Genomic DNA, 17,404 nt, shown 5'->3' with positions numbered 1-17,404 from the left:
TTTTCCCAGCCGTCTTGGCTACAGAATCTGCGACCTCCCCACACTCCTCTTTTGAGTATGTCACTTAAGTCTTCTCGCCGGATGCTTTTTCCTCCGTGCTTTTGCCGGAAAGGAGAGAGATACATGTGAAGGATATCTGTCCTCGTTGCTTCCCCTGCCCTCTTAAAAGTTCAACTTCGGTGGGAATGTGTATCTTCCTTTTCTGGACCATTTGACAGTCCCGCCCCAGCCCCCGTGTGATTTAGCAACCGGTATCATATTCAGATCAAATCTTAAAAAAAAAAGTCACCTACAGAACTACAGAATTGTTCTCTCCCGCTCAAGAAGGGCAAGTGGACTTTGGCGTTAAGATGCAGGGGGGTGAACCAGTGTCCACAATGAAAGTCTCGGAGAGCGAAGGAAAGCTGGAGGGCCTGGCCACAGCGGTGACCCCGAACAAGAACAGCAGCTGTGGAGGTGGCATCAGTAGCAGCAGCAGCAGCCGCGGTGGCAGTGCAAAAGGCTGGCAGTACAGGTATGGTCCTTTCTCCAAAATTATTTCCTGAGGTGGAGGTAGGGGTGAATATGCCCTGGAGGCTGCATCCCGCAATTGTTGAAAGATAAAAGTGTTTTCACTGGCTTCCAGAAGCTACTGATACATCTCATTTGGATCTGGGACCTCGCCTAAAAGATTTAATCCATTCATTTGTTCATTCAACAGGTATTTATGGAAGGCCTTTTGAGGAACACAGAAATGTATCCCTGAACTTCCTCTACAGTCAGAGAGTTAATGCTTCCTCAGATTTAATTCTGTACTCACTTCTGCTTTTGCCTGTGTTGCAATTTATTTACAAGCCAGCTTTCTCTGATAGACTGCGAGGGCAGGAACTGTTTAACTCAGCTTTCTCGAGAGGCTAGCAAATACTGGTGCTCAAAACTTACTTGTCCAGAGCTTGTCCAGAATCAGAAAAGATTCTTGCCCTGAAGGTATTTGTGACTTGGAAAGGGGAATGTACATAAATAATTGGAATACAAGGACAAAGGTAGAGATCCTAATGCCTCTGATAAACTAAACCTGAGCCTGGAGATGTTCAGTTTGCGTTGCTCAGGCCACTTCAATGCTCTCTGTGTTGATGAGAAAGTCTATATTTGTTAATTTTCACTAATATGAATGAACAACTTAAGGAACAGGAGGAGAGCCCTGGAGAGGCAACAAGTTTTGTTTTTGTTTTTTCATATATGAAGTGTAGGGAGAAAGAACTATCCAGAACCTTAAGAATGAATGAAACAAACCAGCACATCGCATCGTATTGGAACTAAAGGGATGAATTCTTAAGTTTTGATTGACTCCTATGTGCCTAACTGTAGTCCTTTTTAGCCTTTGTGCTTATTTGTGCTTGTGAAATTTTTGTGAAACTTGGAAGGGATTAAAGCCAAGATTTTGTGAGGGATATACATTTATCATGAATAATATTCATATGTATGAAATATGCATGACTATATTAACATACAGAAGTGAAGTATAGAAGATTATAATTTTTTTTTTTTTTGAGGCAGAGTCTGGCTCTGTCACCCAGGCTGGAGTGTGGTGGCGCGATCTCGGCTCACTACCACCTCCACCTCCTGGGTTCAAGCGATTCTCGTGTCTCAGCCTCCCGAGTAGCTGGGATTACAGGCGTGCGCCACCACACCTGGCTAATTTTTGTATTTTTAGTAGAGATGGGGTTTCACCATGTTGGCCAGGCTGGTCTCGAACTCCTGACCTCAAGTGATCAGCCCTCCTCTGCTTCCCAAAGTGCCGGGATTACAGGCTTGAGCCACCGCGCCTGGCCAGAAGATAACTTTTTGTTGGTAAATGACTGTAGGATAAGAAGATATATTCGGTTAGTTTGAGAGGTCTAGGCCCGCTTTTGGAATCAGCATGGTTTTTGTGTGTGTGTGTGACCTGTGGCAGGGGCCGCGGGTCCCCTGTCGGTGGCGCTTCGTCCTGACCCGCTATGGGGCTGTGGGTGGGGCGCCGCCGCGGCCCTGGCATTCACATTTGGGTCTGGAGAGAGCCGAGAGTCTATTAAGTTGGTTGTGAGGTGCCTTCGAATGTTATTTTTGGTTTACAACTTTCTTGATGATATTGTTTGCAGCACAATGGTTTTTAATTTTCATGAAGTCTAATGAGTTTTTTCTTCTCTTGTTATAGTTTTGTGTCACATCTAAAAAAACATTGTGAAGTTTAAGATGACAAAGATTTACACTTATGTGTTTGTCTAGGAGTTTTGTTTTAGTGCTTATGTTTAGGTTTCTGATGCATTTTTAGTTCATTTTTCTTTATGATCTTTTTTTTCTTTTGTGAAACATCTACATATGTGTTTTTTATACATTTCCTGTTAGGTCTTAATATTTTTCTTTTTAATATGCTTGATATCTCTTATTAAAATGTCAACATTAAATACCAATATTCCTTTAAAAATATTTTGTTGATTTTTCTTCTTTTCAATAGGTAAAGGGATGAGTGTATACAATGAAACATTTCCCTTACATACTTTCCCAGCCACTCTGTTTCCTTCTCTGGAAATGCTATCTTTTACTGATTTCTTGACTATAATTCCAGAGAAATTTATATTAGTTCTTTATTTAGTAAACATGTGATGACATGCAATATATTTTAATTTTGTATAAATTCTTTGCTATACTTTCTGCAAATATTTCACTAGTCCTCAGATTTTAATTTCATTTTTTTTGACACACAGAAAACTTTTAAGTCAGACCTCTTATTCCTCTTTTCCATCCATTTCTAATTATAAAAAGTAACTTTTATAAGTACTTGGTTTTGGCTGGCACTGTAGCTCACCCAAAGTGTTGATCCTTAGCACTTTGGGGCACTGAGGTGGGAGCATCACTTGAGCCCAGCAGTTTGAGACTAGCCTGGGCAACATAGAGAGACCCCATCTCTACAAAAAATTAAAAAATTAGCCAGGCATGGTGGCATGCCTACTCAGGAGGCTGAGGTGGAAGGATTGCTGGAGTTCTAGGCTCCAGTGAGCTGTGATTGTGCCACTGCACTCAAGCCTGGGTGACAGAGCAAGACCCTGTCTCAAAAATAGTTAAGTAAATAAATAGTTGTTTTCATGAAGTTTTAAAATAATTTGGTAGTTTTACAATTTAACTTTTTTTTTTTGAGACAAGGTCTCTCTCTGTCTCCCAGGGTTGAGTGTGGTGTCTCCATCATAGCTCATTGCAGCCTTGAACTGCTAGGCTCAAGTGATCCTCCTATTCAGCTTCTGGAATAGCTGGGACTACAGGTGTACACCACCATGCCCAGCTAATTTTAAAATTTTTTTCTAGAGGCAGGATCTTGCGATGTTGCCCAGGCTCATATTTAACTTTTTAATCTATCTGGAATTTATTTTGAAATACAGTGTGAGATAGTGTATCTACTACTGCATTACAAATTACCCCCAAATTTAATATATTAAAACAGCAACATTTATTATTTCATAGTGTCTTTGGGTCAGGAATCTCAGTGCAGCTTAGCTGGGTCTTCTGGCTCTGAGTCTTTCTTAAGACTGAACTGGGAAGGATTCATTTCCTAGCTGATTCATGAGACTCTTGGTGCAATTCAGTTCCTTTTGGCCCATTGGACAAAAAACTCAGTTCCTCATGAACTGATGGCCAGAGACCTCCTTTGGTCACTGGCCACATGGGCTTCTTCACAGAGCATCTTACAACTTGGCAGCTTGTTTCTTGAGAATGAGGAGGTAAGAGGACTAGAGAGTGCTACCTGGAGAGAAGTTAACAGTCTTTTGTAACCTAAGCACTGAGGTGAATTCACATCACTTTTCACTGTTCTTCAGAAACAAGTCCCACACAAGGGTGTGAGAATACCAGCAGGTGGGGATTATTGGGATTTATGCCAGAAAATGCCTAGGCAGTTAATATAATAGACTCAAGATTGTAAAGACTAGAGGGGAAAACAGACTTGGGGAGTCAAATTATGTATCTGGTTTTAGGTATGTCCAGCTAAAGTTGCCAGAATGTTTAAGTGTCTTATCTAGCCAGTCCTCAGAGATATGGGGTATTGGAAATGTAGATAATTGTCTTTACATTATCCAGAATGTTTTCACATCTGTTATCACATTTAATCCTCACAACTCTGGAGGAAAGATACAGCATTATTATTCCTATTTTGCAGTTGAAGAAAACCTAAGTCTAAATGACAATATAGACTTAGGCAATATAGTACATGAAGTTATATATTGCATGTAGCTAAGGTTACATAGCTAGTAAGTGGGAGAACTTTTATTTCTAGATAGATATTTACATAGAGGTATTAAAAGTAGATAAACTCTCTAAAAGGAATGAATAATTATTGATAATAACTAGTTTGGTACATGGTTGGTTTTATGGTTTACTCATGTTCTAACTTACGTAGCAAATATTTTTGAGTCTCTACTATGTCTGAAGCACTCTTTTATTAATGCCAAATTAATGTGCACACCCAAAACAACGAAAGAATGAATTCTAAGGCTTATTTTAGGAGGATCATCAAAATAATCAGGAAAAGGAAGGGTGTCAGTGGCATTTACAAAACAATCTCATGATGACCTTTTGAAAAAAAAAAAATTTTTTTGAGACAGAGTCTGGTCCTCTTGTGCAGGCTGGAGTGCGGTGGCAGATCTTAGCTCACTGCAACCTCTGCCTCCCAGGTTCAAGTCCAAGCGATTCTCCTGCCTCAGCTTCCCAAGTAGCTGGGACCACAGGCACTTGCCACCACACCCGGCTGATTTTTGTATTTTTAGTAGAGATGAGGTTTCACCATGTTGGCCAGGCTGGTCTCAAACTCCTGACCTCAAGTGATCCGCCCACTTCGGCCTCCTGAAGTACTAGGATTACAGGCGTGAGCCACCGTGCCTGGCCCTTTTGAAAAATTAAACTTAAGAACTTAATTTATTAGATTAGCCTTGTATTTTCTTGTTTCCAGAGTAATTTATATTCATACAATGTGAGCTTTCTTTACCATTTATAGAGAAGATAGATTTCCCAGTTCTGGGTCTTTCCTTCCTTTTTCATAGTGAATATTCACACTTTATAAAATATGCATGTTTTCATTATTTTTGTATTCTTCATGTCAGCTTGTAGAGAAATTCACAAATCTGCAAATATGCCACCTGCTTATTAAAATGGGCAGAAGAGAACTATTCAAAAGAGGAACTGAAAGACAAACCAGGGTGTTTGATGGCCTGCTTTTTTTAAAAATTTTGAGCTCCTCACTGGCTAATCATATTAACAGATAAATCTATTTTCCTCATTAGCAAACAGTTATACTTTTCAGTAAATGTGTAAAAGTCTGCAAATGTGTAGTATAGAAATAATTTTTGTGGTCAGACCACAATAATTTTGTGGTTTCTTCCACTGTCAATACTATTGTAAGGAAAAGTGCCTGTTCGCGGATGGGAAAATGAGATTGGCCTAAATATAAATGAATGTTCATGGTCTTAGAGGTTTTACCTCTTCTTCTGAGTTGATTTGAAGAAAAAGTCATAAATGTCTGCTTTTTTTTTTTTTTCCTCTGCAGGGGTTAAAGGAACATTGATACATATTTCTACACTCTAGTTTTTGTTTTCTGTATCTGAAATCTGCTATAGATGCTGGTAAAAACAAGAGAAAGATGATTGTAGGCATGTAACTGGAAACTATAAAATATTATTCCAAAATCTAGTTAAAAATATACCAAGTCTTGAGGAGCAAGAGTTGGTTTATTAATAATGTGCTGTGATTTCTTAGTTTCCTTACATTTTTGCACTACATATCTTTTCTGTTTTTTGTTTTTTTTTTTTTTTGAGATGGAGTTTCGCTCTTGTTGCCCAGGCTAGAGCACAATGGTGCAATCTTGGCTCACCACAACCTCTGCCTCCTGGGTTCAAGTGATTCTTGTGCCTCAGTCTCCCGAGTAGCTGGGTACAGGCAGGTGCCACCCGGCTAATTCTTATATTTTTGGTAGAGACGGGGTTCCACCATGTTGGCCAGGCTGATTTCGAACTCCTGACCTCAGGTGATCTGCCTGCCTAGGCCTCTTAAAGTACTGGGATTACAGGCGTGAGCCACCACACCCGGCTTTGTCTACATTTCTAATCATTTGTCATAGATGGGATACCTAAAAGCGAAATTCTAGGGCCAAAGAGTGCTAACATTTTTAAGACTCTTGGCAGGAGGGAGGACCCCTCTCTTGACTTTATACTTTTTGTCATAGATTAAAATACAGTTAGACTTTATTTTGTTTGCGATTTTGAGTATACAGTCTGCGAGTTGAATTTTTTGGGGAGGAGGTGGGCAGGTTACTGAGAATTGCCTCATGGCTTCATAGAAAAATTCTGTTTCTTTCTTCCCATTGCTTAATTCATTCAACAAATAAACATTATATCCCAGGCTACACACTAGCTGTTGCAAGGAATATCTCTTAATGTCATTAGCCTTTTCCTCAGCTAAGCAAGCCACTCCCCGCTTCATGCTATTTCTTATCCAGAGAATGGACCAAAGTGCTAAGCCCTTTGGGAGGATACTTTTTGCCTAGTTGAAAGTATGGATTTTGACATGTGACTTGCCTGGTACCTCATATTTACTGACTACAACTTGGATTCCTGCCTGTAATTAAATACCTTAAGGTATCGCTATTTGGCTTTTCCAGGAAAATAGAACCAATAGGTAGATATATAGAGAGAGAGAGATTATGAGGAATTGGCTCATATGACTGTGGAGCCTGAGAAATCCCATAGCTCTGTTGTCTACAAGCTGGAGAACCTCTTGACATTATCGTCAACCTCTGATGTTACTTCCAGCTGACTGCCCTCATCATTCCATTAAACTGTTATCTCTGGGTTTTAAGTCTAATGAGTCTTCTCAGTCTTTGTCATATCTTACTTTATCAGTAGCACTGAACTTCTCTTTTTTTTTTTTTTTTTTTGAGACAGGGTCTTACTCTGACGCCCAGCCTGGAGTACAGTGGCAGGATCTTGGCTCAGTGAAACCTCCGCCTCCCAGTTTCAAGCAATTCTCCTGCCTCAGCCTCCCAAGTAGCTGGGACTACAGGCATGCACCACCACGCCCAGCTAATTTTTGTATATTTAGTAGAGATAGGGTTTTACCATGTTGGCTAGGCTGGTCTTGAACTCCTGACCTCAAGTGATCCACCCACCTCAGCCTCCCAAAGTGCTGGGATTATAGGCATGAGCCACTGTGCCTGGCCTGAGACAGAGTCTTGCTCTGTTTCCCAGGCTGGAGTGCAATGGCACGATTGCAGCTCCCTGCAGCCTCCACTTCCTGGGCTCAAGCAATCCTCCCATCTCAGTGTCCTGAGTAGCTGGGATTACAGGTGTGTGCCACCCTGCCTGGCTAATTTTTAATTTTTTTTGTAGAGACAGGATCTCACTGTGATGCCCAGGCTGGTCTCAAACTCCTGGCTCAAGTGATCCTCCCAAAGTGCTGGGATTACAGGTGTGAGTGAAGGCACCTGTCCACTGAATATTCTTGACCACAGACTTATCTTGAAACACTTTCTCTGGTTTCTGTCTTTCCATACTCCTAGTTTTCTTTCCACTACTCAGTTGTTCCTGATTTCTTCTCTGTATTCCCCTTGCCCTTAGAACTTTTCCTTAGAGATCTCTCTTAGACCCTGCCCATCTCTTGCCATTTCGTAATACTTCCTGAGTGACCTTATTTACTGCTGTAACTTCAAATACCAGTTATATGCTTATATGCTGATGACTACCAAGCCCTAATCATGCTGCCTTACTGGATATCTCCCTGTATAGTCCTGCAGGTTCATTAAATTTAACATCTTAAGTTGGAACAAATCCAAAATTTCTCTGTGATCCCTATCTCAGTGAAGGCATTAGTTATCCACCCAGTTGTTCCAGCTGGAAATCTGAGTGTTGCTCTTGTCCTTTCTCTCTCACTTTCATTCTTTCTGTCTCACTTCACATCTAATCAGTCATCAAATCTAGTCATTTCAGCCTTCTCACTCACTACTGAATCCTCTGTATTTGTTTAATGCCTTTTTTATTTGTATGGCAACTGCAAATGTAGTCCCATTGTGTGTCTTTTCCAGTAGCAGGAACCCATGTTACTGCCTTTTTCTTCAAGGAGATATATTTCTCTTAGATTAGATTATAGATTTGAGATGGAGACTTATTAGTTATTGCCTTTTTGATTTTCTTATGCTTTTCAATGGTTTTTCAGAGTGCTGTGCTTTAGTAGGTATTGAGTAATTGTTTTGAGTTGAAAGGATTTGAAACTGTTTAAAAGGTAGCTTAATTTTAAAAACTTTTATCTATCTTAAGTCTGATAAAGAAAGGTTGAGAAATAAGTATATTGCCGGGCACGGTGGCTCACGCCTGTAATCCCAGCACTTTGGGAAGCCAAGGCAGGCGGATCACGAGGTCAGGAGTTCGAGACCAGCCTGACCAACATGATGAAACCCCGTCTCTACTACAAATAGAAAAAGTAGCCAGGCATGGTGGCACACACGCACCTGTAATCCCAGCTACTCGGGAGGCTGAGGCAGGAGAATCACTTGAACACAGCAGGCGGAGGTTGTAGTGAGCCAAGATCGCACCACTGCTCTCCAGCCTGGGTGACAGAGCGAGACTCCATCTCAAAAAAAAAAAAAAGAAATGTGTATGTTATAGTAATGGAGATTAAAGAATTGAAGCAGTTATTTTTAAGATATTTAAGAGAAAATGAGTATCAAACTAAACACAATATAATAAAGCCACTTAGCAAAGTTTAATCAGTTATTTTTATAGACTATCAGCTTCCACTACTAATCCCAATTAAATGTTAACAAGTTTAAAAGATCAGAAATATACCCAGTTTCTTGAGCAGTGAAGTTTTTGGAGGACTGAAGAAGAAATTAACTTTATCATAGCTTATTTTTTAGTGTATTAGTCTGTTTTGGACCATCACTTCTATTTTATAGAACACAAAATAGTATAATATAATCAGATATGTGGTATGTTCCCACTTCAGTAGCTAGATTTTATTCATATTAACAGACACACATTAAAAATATTCTATAAAAATTTGCACATTTTATTTTATTTACTGTTTTTAGAGATGGGGTGGGTCTCCCTATGTTGCCCAGGCTGGTCTCAAACTCCTGGACTCAAGGAATTGTCCCACCTTGGCCTCCCAAAGTGTTGAGATTACAGGCATGAGGCACTACACCAGGCCCTGAAAATTCACACATTTTAGATAGGAATAAAGCATGAGAGTTAGAGATACTGTGTAGTAACTCAATTATAAGACAGTAGAAGAAAAGAAAGTGTGAATCAGATGTTCAGTCACAGAGCACTTTTTATGCTGACCACCAGATGGCACAGTTGTTCCACACCAGCTGGTTGCCTTCGATAGTGGCTATTTCTTGGGATACATGGAAAAGGGGAAGAATGAGGGAGGGACATTGCAACCAGCTGTTCCAAAGAATAGGATGTTTTCAAGTTGGTTCTTTGTAACCTGGAGACAGCTGTTTTATATAATAAAAATAAGCCAGCAGTTTACTTACTTGAATTTCTGGCTCTTTTGAAACTAACTTTATGCTACTACCAAATAAACCGTGTCAATATCCTTATAGTTTTGTTTTGTTTTTTTTTCAGAAAGCTAACTCTTTAGATATATGAATCAACAAAATATTAATAACATTAGAAAATTAAACAACATTACTATGATGTGAAATATGAAGATACACTTAGAGCCAGGTACAGTGGCTCATACCTGTAATCCCAGCACTTTGGGAGGCTGAGGCAGGCTGATCACTTGAGGCTAGGAGTTTGAGACCAGCCTGGCCAACCCATCTTTACGAAACTCTATCTCTACTAAAAATACAAAAATTAGGTGGGCATGGTAGCAGGTGCCTGTAGTCCCAGCTACTTGGCAGGCAGAGGCAGAAAAATCGCATGAGCCCGAGGCGAAGGTTGCAGTGAGCTGAGATCACACCACTGCACTCCAGCCTAGGCAAAAGAGCGAGACTCTGTCGCAATTAAAAAAAAAAAAAAAAAAAGATACACGTGGGATCTTTTTAGCGATTGATGTTACTGAAATTGTACACTTTAAAAAATTTGTGGCTCATGCCTGTAATCCCAACACTTTAGGAAGCCAAAGTGGAAAGATCGCTTGAGCCCAGGAGTTTGAGAGCAGCCTAGGCAACATAGTGAGACCCCCCCATCCCCACAAAAATAATTAAAAATTAACTGGGCATGGTTGTACGTTCCTATAGTTGCAGCTACTCAGATGCTGAGGTAGGAGGGTCACTTGAGCTGTTAAATGACTGATATAGATAATTAGATATGACCAAAATGGGGAGTACCTTCAGTAATATGAGAGTAGTGACTAAATAAAGATGATGTATTTTGTTTATTGCTTTGAAATAAAAATTTTGTTTTTCTCAGGTATAGGTAAGTATATATAAGGTTTTAAGAAGGTTTTGCCCCATAGTTCACATACATTTGAAGAATACATACAGTCTTAAAACCAGAGGAATTGAACTGTAATTCAGTTGTGATATTTTTTATTACATGCTAATGGCTATGACTTGACATTTATTTAGTAATGAAAGCTTGGTGTAGAGAACCTAGATTAAAGAGTAGTTCCCAAAATGGCGAATTATGAAATATCTTGGCACTTTGAGAAAATATTTAGGTTGTATACTACCTCAAACCTCTTATGGATTGATGCAGAATGTAAGCAAATATTCAGATTATGGAGCAACTGGACAGAATGGAGAAAGAGTAAGTTTTTCTGTTTTTTTATTTTTGTTTTTGTTTATGATGGAGTCTCACTCTGCCACCCGGGTTGGAGTGCAGTGGTGCAGTCTCGGCTCACTGTAACCTCTGCCTCCTGGGTTCAAGCGATTCTCCTGCCTCAGCCTCACAAGTAGCTGGGATTACAGGCACGTGCCACCACGCCTAGCTAATTTTTTGTATTTTTTGTTGAGATGGGGTTTCACCATGTTGGCCAGGCTGGTCTCGAACTCCTGACCTTAGGTGATCCACCTGCCCCGGCCTCCAAAAGTGCTGGGATTACAGGCGTGAGCTGCCATGCCCGGCCAAGAATAAGTTTTTCAGGAAGCTGAGCTGTGTACTAAGTACCTAAAACAGAGGAGGAGCTCTTTAGGGAATTTTTTTGAGACAGAGTCTGGGGCATTGGGTTTTCTATGGCCTCAAAGAGCTGCTTAAGCCTGAAGCCTGGGGAAGATAGGGGAGCCAAACAAAAAATATAGCTCTCTGCTTTTCTAAGCAATGTATCTCAAAATAACTGAAATAAACAACTTGATTGTGACCTGGGCCGGAAGTATAAGAACTCTAGCAGAAACCCAAGTGGCTGTATTTCTACAGAAGAATTCTTTCCTCTAGTTGTGGGCTTTATTTATTATTCTTATTTATTTATTTTACGTATTTAATAAAGAGAGACAGTGTCTCATTATGTTGCCCAGTCTGGTTTCAAACTCCTGGGCTCAAGTGATCCCCCTATCTTGATCTCCCAAAGTGTTGGGATTACATGTGTGAGCCACTGCACTCAGCCCATTTTTTTTTTTTTTTTTTTTTTTTTGGAGACGGAGTCTCACTCTGTTGCCCAGGCTGGAGTGCAGTAGTGAGATCTCAGCTCAGTGCAGCCTCCACCTCCTGGGTTCAAGTGATTCTCCTGCCTCAGCCTCCCAAGTAGCTGGGACTACAGGCACACACCACCATGCCCGATGAATTTTTGTATTTTTAGTAGAGATGGGGTCTCGCCATGTTGACCAGGCTAGTCTTGAACTCCTGACCTCAAGTGATCCTCCTGCCTTGGCCTCCCAAAGTGCTGGGATTACCGGTTCGAGCCACTGTGCCCGGCCATCCCATTTATAATATAATACTTATAGTATATTTGTTTTATGTTTATGTAATTTTATATTTGTATAATGATTTTACATTTGGAATATTTATAATAATATATAATTTATGAGGTATTGTACTTGGTTTGAGGAAATTGATGAAGTCCTATAGATATGAAATTTGGGAGATTAAATGCCTCTGTTGACCTATACATTTTACTTCTCAATAAAATTTGAGGCATTTATAGAGCATATATGTATCTGCAGCTATTTTGAAAATTGTACCATTATCCTCCTGGGATTTCTTCTAATTTTTACTAACTTTGGCTTTTTCGTTTTGAAACAGTGATCACATGGAAAATGTGTATGGCTATTTAATGAAGTATACCAACCTTGTCACTGGGTGGCAATACAGGTAAGTGTGATTATTTGTGTCACATCAGTCTCTCCTAAGAGACCAGGAATAGGGCCCAATAATTTTATATTTTGATATTACTTTAGACAGACATGGCTGGGAAACCTTTTAGAGAAGGATTTCCCACAGCTTCTAAAAGTTTGGTGACTTCTTCTTAGAGGGTGGGAAAAGTTGACATCTGTCCAAGTAGCAGCCTCTAAATGCCTCAGATGTTACTATTAAATGAGGATTAGAATCACTTGTTACCTGGCTTGGGCATTGTGTACTTGCAGAAGTTAGGTTCTTAGGGGAAGAGAAATAGGGGTTTGGAGACAGCAAACACATTTGTGTTAGGTTCCCATCTTATGCCAGATTCACAGCTTCTCTGGGATCTTGAAGAGGTTAAGTAACCAGCCAAGGGTCACACAAGCTGTCAGGAAGCAGGAAAACCAGCTATCTCAAATACTTTATAGAATTGTAGTTGTGGGGCAGGCATATTAAACGGGATCAAATTGTCTACCAAGTTCTATTATAGAACAGGCTAACGTAGAATGCCAGACTTCTCCAAACCCAAACATGATTTTTTTTTTTTTTTTTGAGACGGAGTCTCGCTCTGTCACCCAGCTGGAGTGCAATGGCGTGATCTCGGCTCACTGTAACCTCCGCCTCCGGGGTTCAAGTGATTCTTCTGTCTCAGCCTCCTGAGTAGCTGGAATTACAGGCATGCGCCACCACACCCGGCTAATTTTTGTATTTTTAATAGAGACGGGGTTTCACCATGTTGGTCAGGCTGGTCTCGAATTCCTGACTTCAGGTGATCTACCCGTCTTGGCCTCCCAAAGTGCAGGGATCACAGGCATGAGCCACCACACCTGGCCACCCAACATGAATTTTAAAAGTTTAAAACTTTTTAGAGTTACTTTTTATTTTATATTAATTAATTAATTAATTATTTTTGAGACAGGGTCTTGCTCTGTTGCCCAGGCTGGAATATAGTGGCATGATCTCAGCTCACTGTAACCTCCACCTCGGGCTGAAATCATCCTCCTGCCCCAGCCTCCTAAGTAGCTGGAGCTACAGGCATGCACCACCACACCCGGCTAATTTCTGTATTTTTTTTTGTAAAGACAGAGTTTTGCCATGTTGGCCAGACTGGTCTCGAACTCCTGGATTCAAGCAATCTCAACTCATCCAGCCCTTTTTAGAGTTACTTTTTTTTTTTTTTTTTTTTTGAGATGGAGTCTCACTCTGTCACCTAGGCTGCAGTGTAGTGGTGCAATCTCAGCTCACCACAACCTCTGCCTCCAGGGTTCATGTGATTCTCCTGTCTCAGCCTCCCAAGTAGCTGGGATTACAGGTGCACGCCACCTCGCCCAGCTAGTTTTTTGTATTTTAGTAGAGACGGGGTTTCACCGTGTTGCCCAGCCTGGTCTCAAACTCCTAAGCTCAGGCAGTCCACCCGCCTTGGCCTCCCAAAGTGCTGGGATTACAGGTGTGTGCCACTGTGTCTGGCCTAGCGTTCCTTTTTTAAAAAGGGGCCAGATGAGGTGACTCACACCTGTAATCCAAGCACTTTGGGAGGCCGAGGTGGGAGGATCGCCTGAGTTCAGGAGTTCGAGATCAGTCTGGCCAACATGGCAAAACTCCATCTCTACGAAAAATACAAAAATTAGCTGGGCATGGTGGTGGGCGCCTGTAATCCCAGGTACTTGGGAGCTGAGGCATGAGAATCGCTTGAACCTGGGAGGCAGAGGTTGCAGTGAGCCAAGGTGGTGCCACTGCACTCCAGCCTGGGCAACAGAGCACGACTCCATCTCAAAAAAAAAAAAAAAAAATTATTACACTACTTAAATTGGAATTTCTGAAATGTATTTTTGAAAGTAGTTAATCTAGAACCAAATCAGAATTTTTTTTTCCAAAGTGTATTAGTATTTCATCAAATTCTTTTCCAGAGTGTATCAGCATTTCATCATTTAGTTTTAAGGTCCTGATATTTCAGCATCTCCAATTGCAGCTTTTTCATTTTTAAACAGGAGAAGTAATCTTTAGTTTTGACTTATTTAATGATTCATTCACAAAATCTTTTTTACCCTGTTATTCTTGTTGTATATTTCACTAATTCTTAAATCACAATGCATATGTTGCCTAGTATATCTTGCCTTAACCTCAGAGCTCATATTTTGATTTATTTCCGGTGAATTTTAAAGAAAAATTTTCACTACCATTTGTCCTTTGGCAGTTTACCCTCTGTTAATGAATTCTGGGGAAAAATCTGTCTCTGAAGGGATATGGTATCTTTGCTTCCTTTTGTGCATTAACTGATAGGCCTCTTACTTAATAAATGCCTCTCCCTCAGCTGAAGGGTTTATTATATCTTTTATTAAACTCATACAATTTTTTTTTTTTTTTTTTTTGAGACGGAGTTTTGCTCTTTTTGCCCAGGCTGGAGTGCAGTGGCTCGATCTTAGTGCAGTGCAACCGCTGCCTCCCAGATTCAAGCGATTTTCCTGCCTCAGCCTCCCGAGTAGCTGGGATTACAGGCATGCACCACCACACCTGGCTAATTTTGTGTTTTTAGTAGAGATGGGGTTTCACCATGTTGGCCAGGCTGATCTCGAACTCCTGACCTCAGGTGATCCGCTCGCCTCTGCCTCCCAAAGTGCTGGGATTAGAGGCATGAGCCACTGTGCCTGGCCTAACTCATTCGATTTTTAGTAATCTTCACTGCTGGAAAATTCAGTGTAGTGTTTCCAGGTACCTCTTGAAATGCTTTTAAATTTTATTTTTAAGAGCAAAACCCTGAAATGTATAAGTGATTAAAGTTTGCTTTGCTTTAGTTTGCTGAGGGAAAATGTTTACAAATTATGGATTTTAAAAAATCATTACAGGTTTTTTGTTTTAAACAATGAAGCTGGGCTGTTGGAGTACTTTGTGAATGAACAGTCTAGAAATCAGAAACCTAGAGGAACTTTGCAGCTTGCAGGAGCTGTAATATCACCCAGTGATGAGGATTCTCACACCTTCACTGTAAACGCTGCCAGTGGGGAACAATATAAACTCAGAGGTATGACCAAAATATGAGAATTAATACTGTGATTTTCTTCTTTTTTTGAGAAGCTGGTGTCTTACATGCTTTCATATGGGCTTTGGAAATAGAAACTGCTGTCATCAGTGATGTAAATACAATATTCTGAACCTTGGAACTGCTTTGAGAATTTATGAAATCTTTTGTAATAAGTAACTGTTTTCAAGTGGGACAATGTATGTTTGTTTAGGACTGGCCCCTCTGAAAAACTGTGTAGGTGAAACTCTGATTACTGAAAATCTAGAAACATAGACTTTAAATGAAAATTTTTATGTATTTCACCCCTTTACTTGGTTTAGTTTACGTGCCCTTTTTGCAGTTTTCAGTAACTAATGTACATTATTGGGATTTATTATAATGTCATTCATTAAAATAACGTATAACTTCTGTTAAGATAAATTTAATTTGTGTAGAAGTTTTTTATTTAATGAATACACAAAGTATAATGGTAATCCTAAGTGAGCGTGCTCCTGCAGATCTGAAAGTATTGATTATACATCAAATAATTAAGGGGTTATTTCTTTAAATAAGAACCTATTTTTATGAGTTACAACGTGTCAGTCTCTCATCCTCACCTCACTGCATGTAATTTATCCTTTTAATGAAGTAACTACGTCCAGCTACTGTGTTCCCTAACAACGTTGGTGCTTTGGCCTCTTTCCTGCCTCCCTCTAGTCAGGGAAGTTTGCTCTAGTGAGAGTAAGACCAGTATCTGCTTTTCAGTGATCTGATCTTCATACTGTAGGCGATTAATTGTGTTCCAGAATAGATAAATATAAAATAATTTTTACATTCTTTTAACAGCTACAGATGCAAAAGAGCGACAGCACTGGGTTAGCAGACTTCAGATATGTACACAGCATCATACTGAAGCTATTGGAAAGGTATGTAGATTTATATACAATATTAATATACAAAAATGAGGAAGGAATATTTTTTATTTTTTGCCTTTTAAAATTGAGATACTATTCACATACCGTAAAATTCACCCTTTTAAAGTATATACGTATAATCCTGTGGTTTTTAGTATATTCACAAGGTGGTTCAACCATTGTAACTTTCTTTTTTTTTTTTGAGACGGAGTCTCTCTCTGTGGCCCAGGCTAGAGTGCAGTGGCGCAATCTTGTCTCACTGCAACCTCTGCCTCCCGGGTTCAAGTGATTTTCCTGTCTCAGCCTCCCAAGTAGCTGGGACTACAGGCACACACCACCACACCCAGCTTATTTTTGTACTTTTAGTCAAGACAGGTTTCTTTACTAAAAAAAGTTGTTTCTTTACTAAAAATGTTGGCCAGGCTGGCCTCGAACTCCTGACTACAGGACTACAGGCACACACCACCACACCCAGCTTATTTGTGTACTTTTAGTCAAGACAGGTTTCTTTACTAAAAAAAGTTGTTTCTTTACTAAAAATGTTGGCCAGGCTGGCCTCGAACTCCTGACTACAGGACTACAGGCACACACCACCACACCCAGCTTATTTGTGTACTTTTAGTCAAGACAGGTTTCTTTACTAAAAAAAGTTGTTTCTTTACTAAAAATGTTGGCCAGGCTGGCCTCGAACTCCTGACCTCAAGTGATCCGCCCACCTTGGCTTCCCAAAGTGCTGGAATTACAGGTGTGAGCCACCGCACCTGGCCAAATTGCAGCTTTCTAATTTCAGAACATTGTCATCTCTCCCACAAAAAAAATAAAAAATCCGGAGCCACTAGCAGTCACTCCCTGTTCTCTCCTTCCCAATCCCCTAGCAAACTCTATTTTCTATTCCATGGATTTGTCTATTCTGGGCATTTTATGTAAATTGAACCATATAATATGGGGTTTGTTGTATCTGGTGTCTTTCATTTAGCATGTTTTCAAGGTTCATCCGTGTTGTTGCATGTATCAGTACTTTATTCCTTTATTCCTTTTTTAAGACTGAGTAATATTTTATTGTATAGATATACTACTTTTTTAATCCATCAATTGGTGGACATTGGGTTATTTTCATTTTGTAGGCATTATGAATAATGCTGCCATGAACACTTTCAAGTTTTCATAATGAAAACATTCATTATTTTAATGAATAACATTATAAGTGTTCAAGTTTT

At 40.0% G+C, this 17,404-nt stretch overlaps 2 protein-coding genes across 3 annotated transcripts in view; one reads left to right on the top strand and one right to left on the bottom strand.

The window, feature by feature from the left end:
• Nucleotides 1–125, bottom strand: part of LOC104005724 (olfactory receptor 1B1-like) — a 98,767-nt gene extending 98,642 nt beyond the window's left edge. The window contains exon 1 of the mRNA XM_054681367.2: nucleotides 43–125. Within this exon, the coding sequence (XP_054537342.1) occupies nucleotides 43–125 (83 nt within the window). The remainder of the gene's footprint in view (nucleotides 1–42) is intronic.
• OSBPL11 (oxysterol binding protein like 11) overlaps nucleotides 1–17,404 on the top strand; it is a 69,023-nt gene that overhangs the window by 2,192 nt on the left and 49,427 nt on the right. For both annotated transcript variants that reach the window (XM_009446343.5, XM_063807072.1), the window contains exons 2-5: nucleotides 325–514; nucleotides 12,183–12,251; nucleotides 15,119–15,294; nucleotides 16,120–16,199. In XM_009446343.5, the coding sequence (XP_009444618.1) occupies nucleotides 351–514; nucleotides 12,183–12,251; nucleotides 15,119–15,294; nucleotides 16,120–16,199 (489 nt within the window). In that variant the 5' untranslated portion in view covers nucleotides 325–350. The remainder of the gene's footprint in view (nucleotides 1–324; nucleotides 515–12,182; nucleotides 12,252–15,118; nucleotides 15,295–16,119; nucleotides 16,200–17,404) is intronic.

This window comes from Pan troglodytes, chromosome 2 (assembly GCF_028858775.2).
Source record: "Pan troglodytes isolate AG18354 chromosome 2, NHGRI_mPanTro3-v2.0_pri, whole genome shotgun sequence".
NCBI classification, from domain to species: Eukaryota; Metazoa; Chordata; class Mammalia; order Primates; family Hominidae; genus Pan; species Pan troglodytes.
Note: the sequence above shows the minus strand (reverse complement) of the source record. Positions and strands in the feature narration are given on the sequence as shown.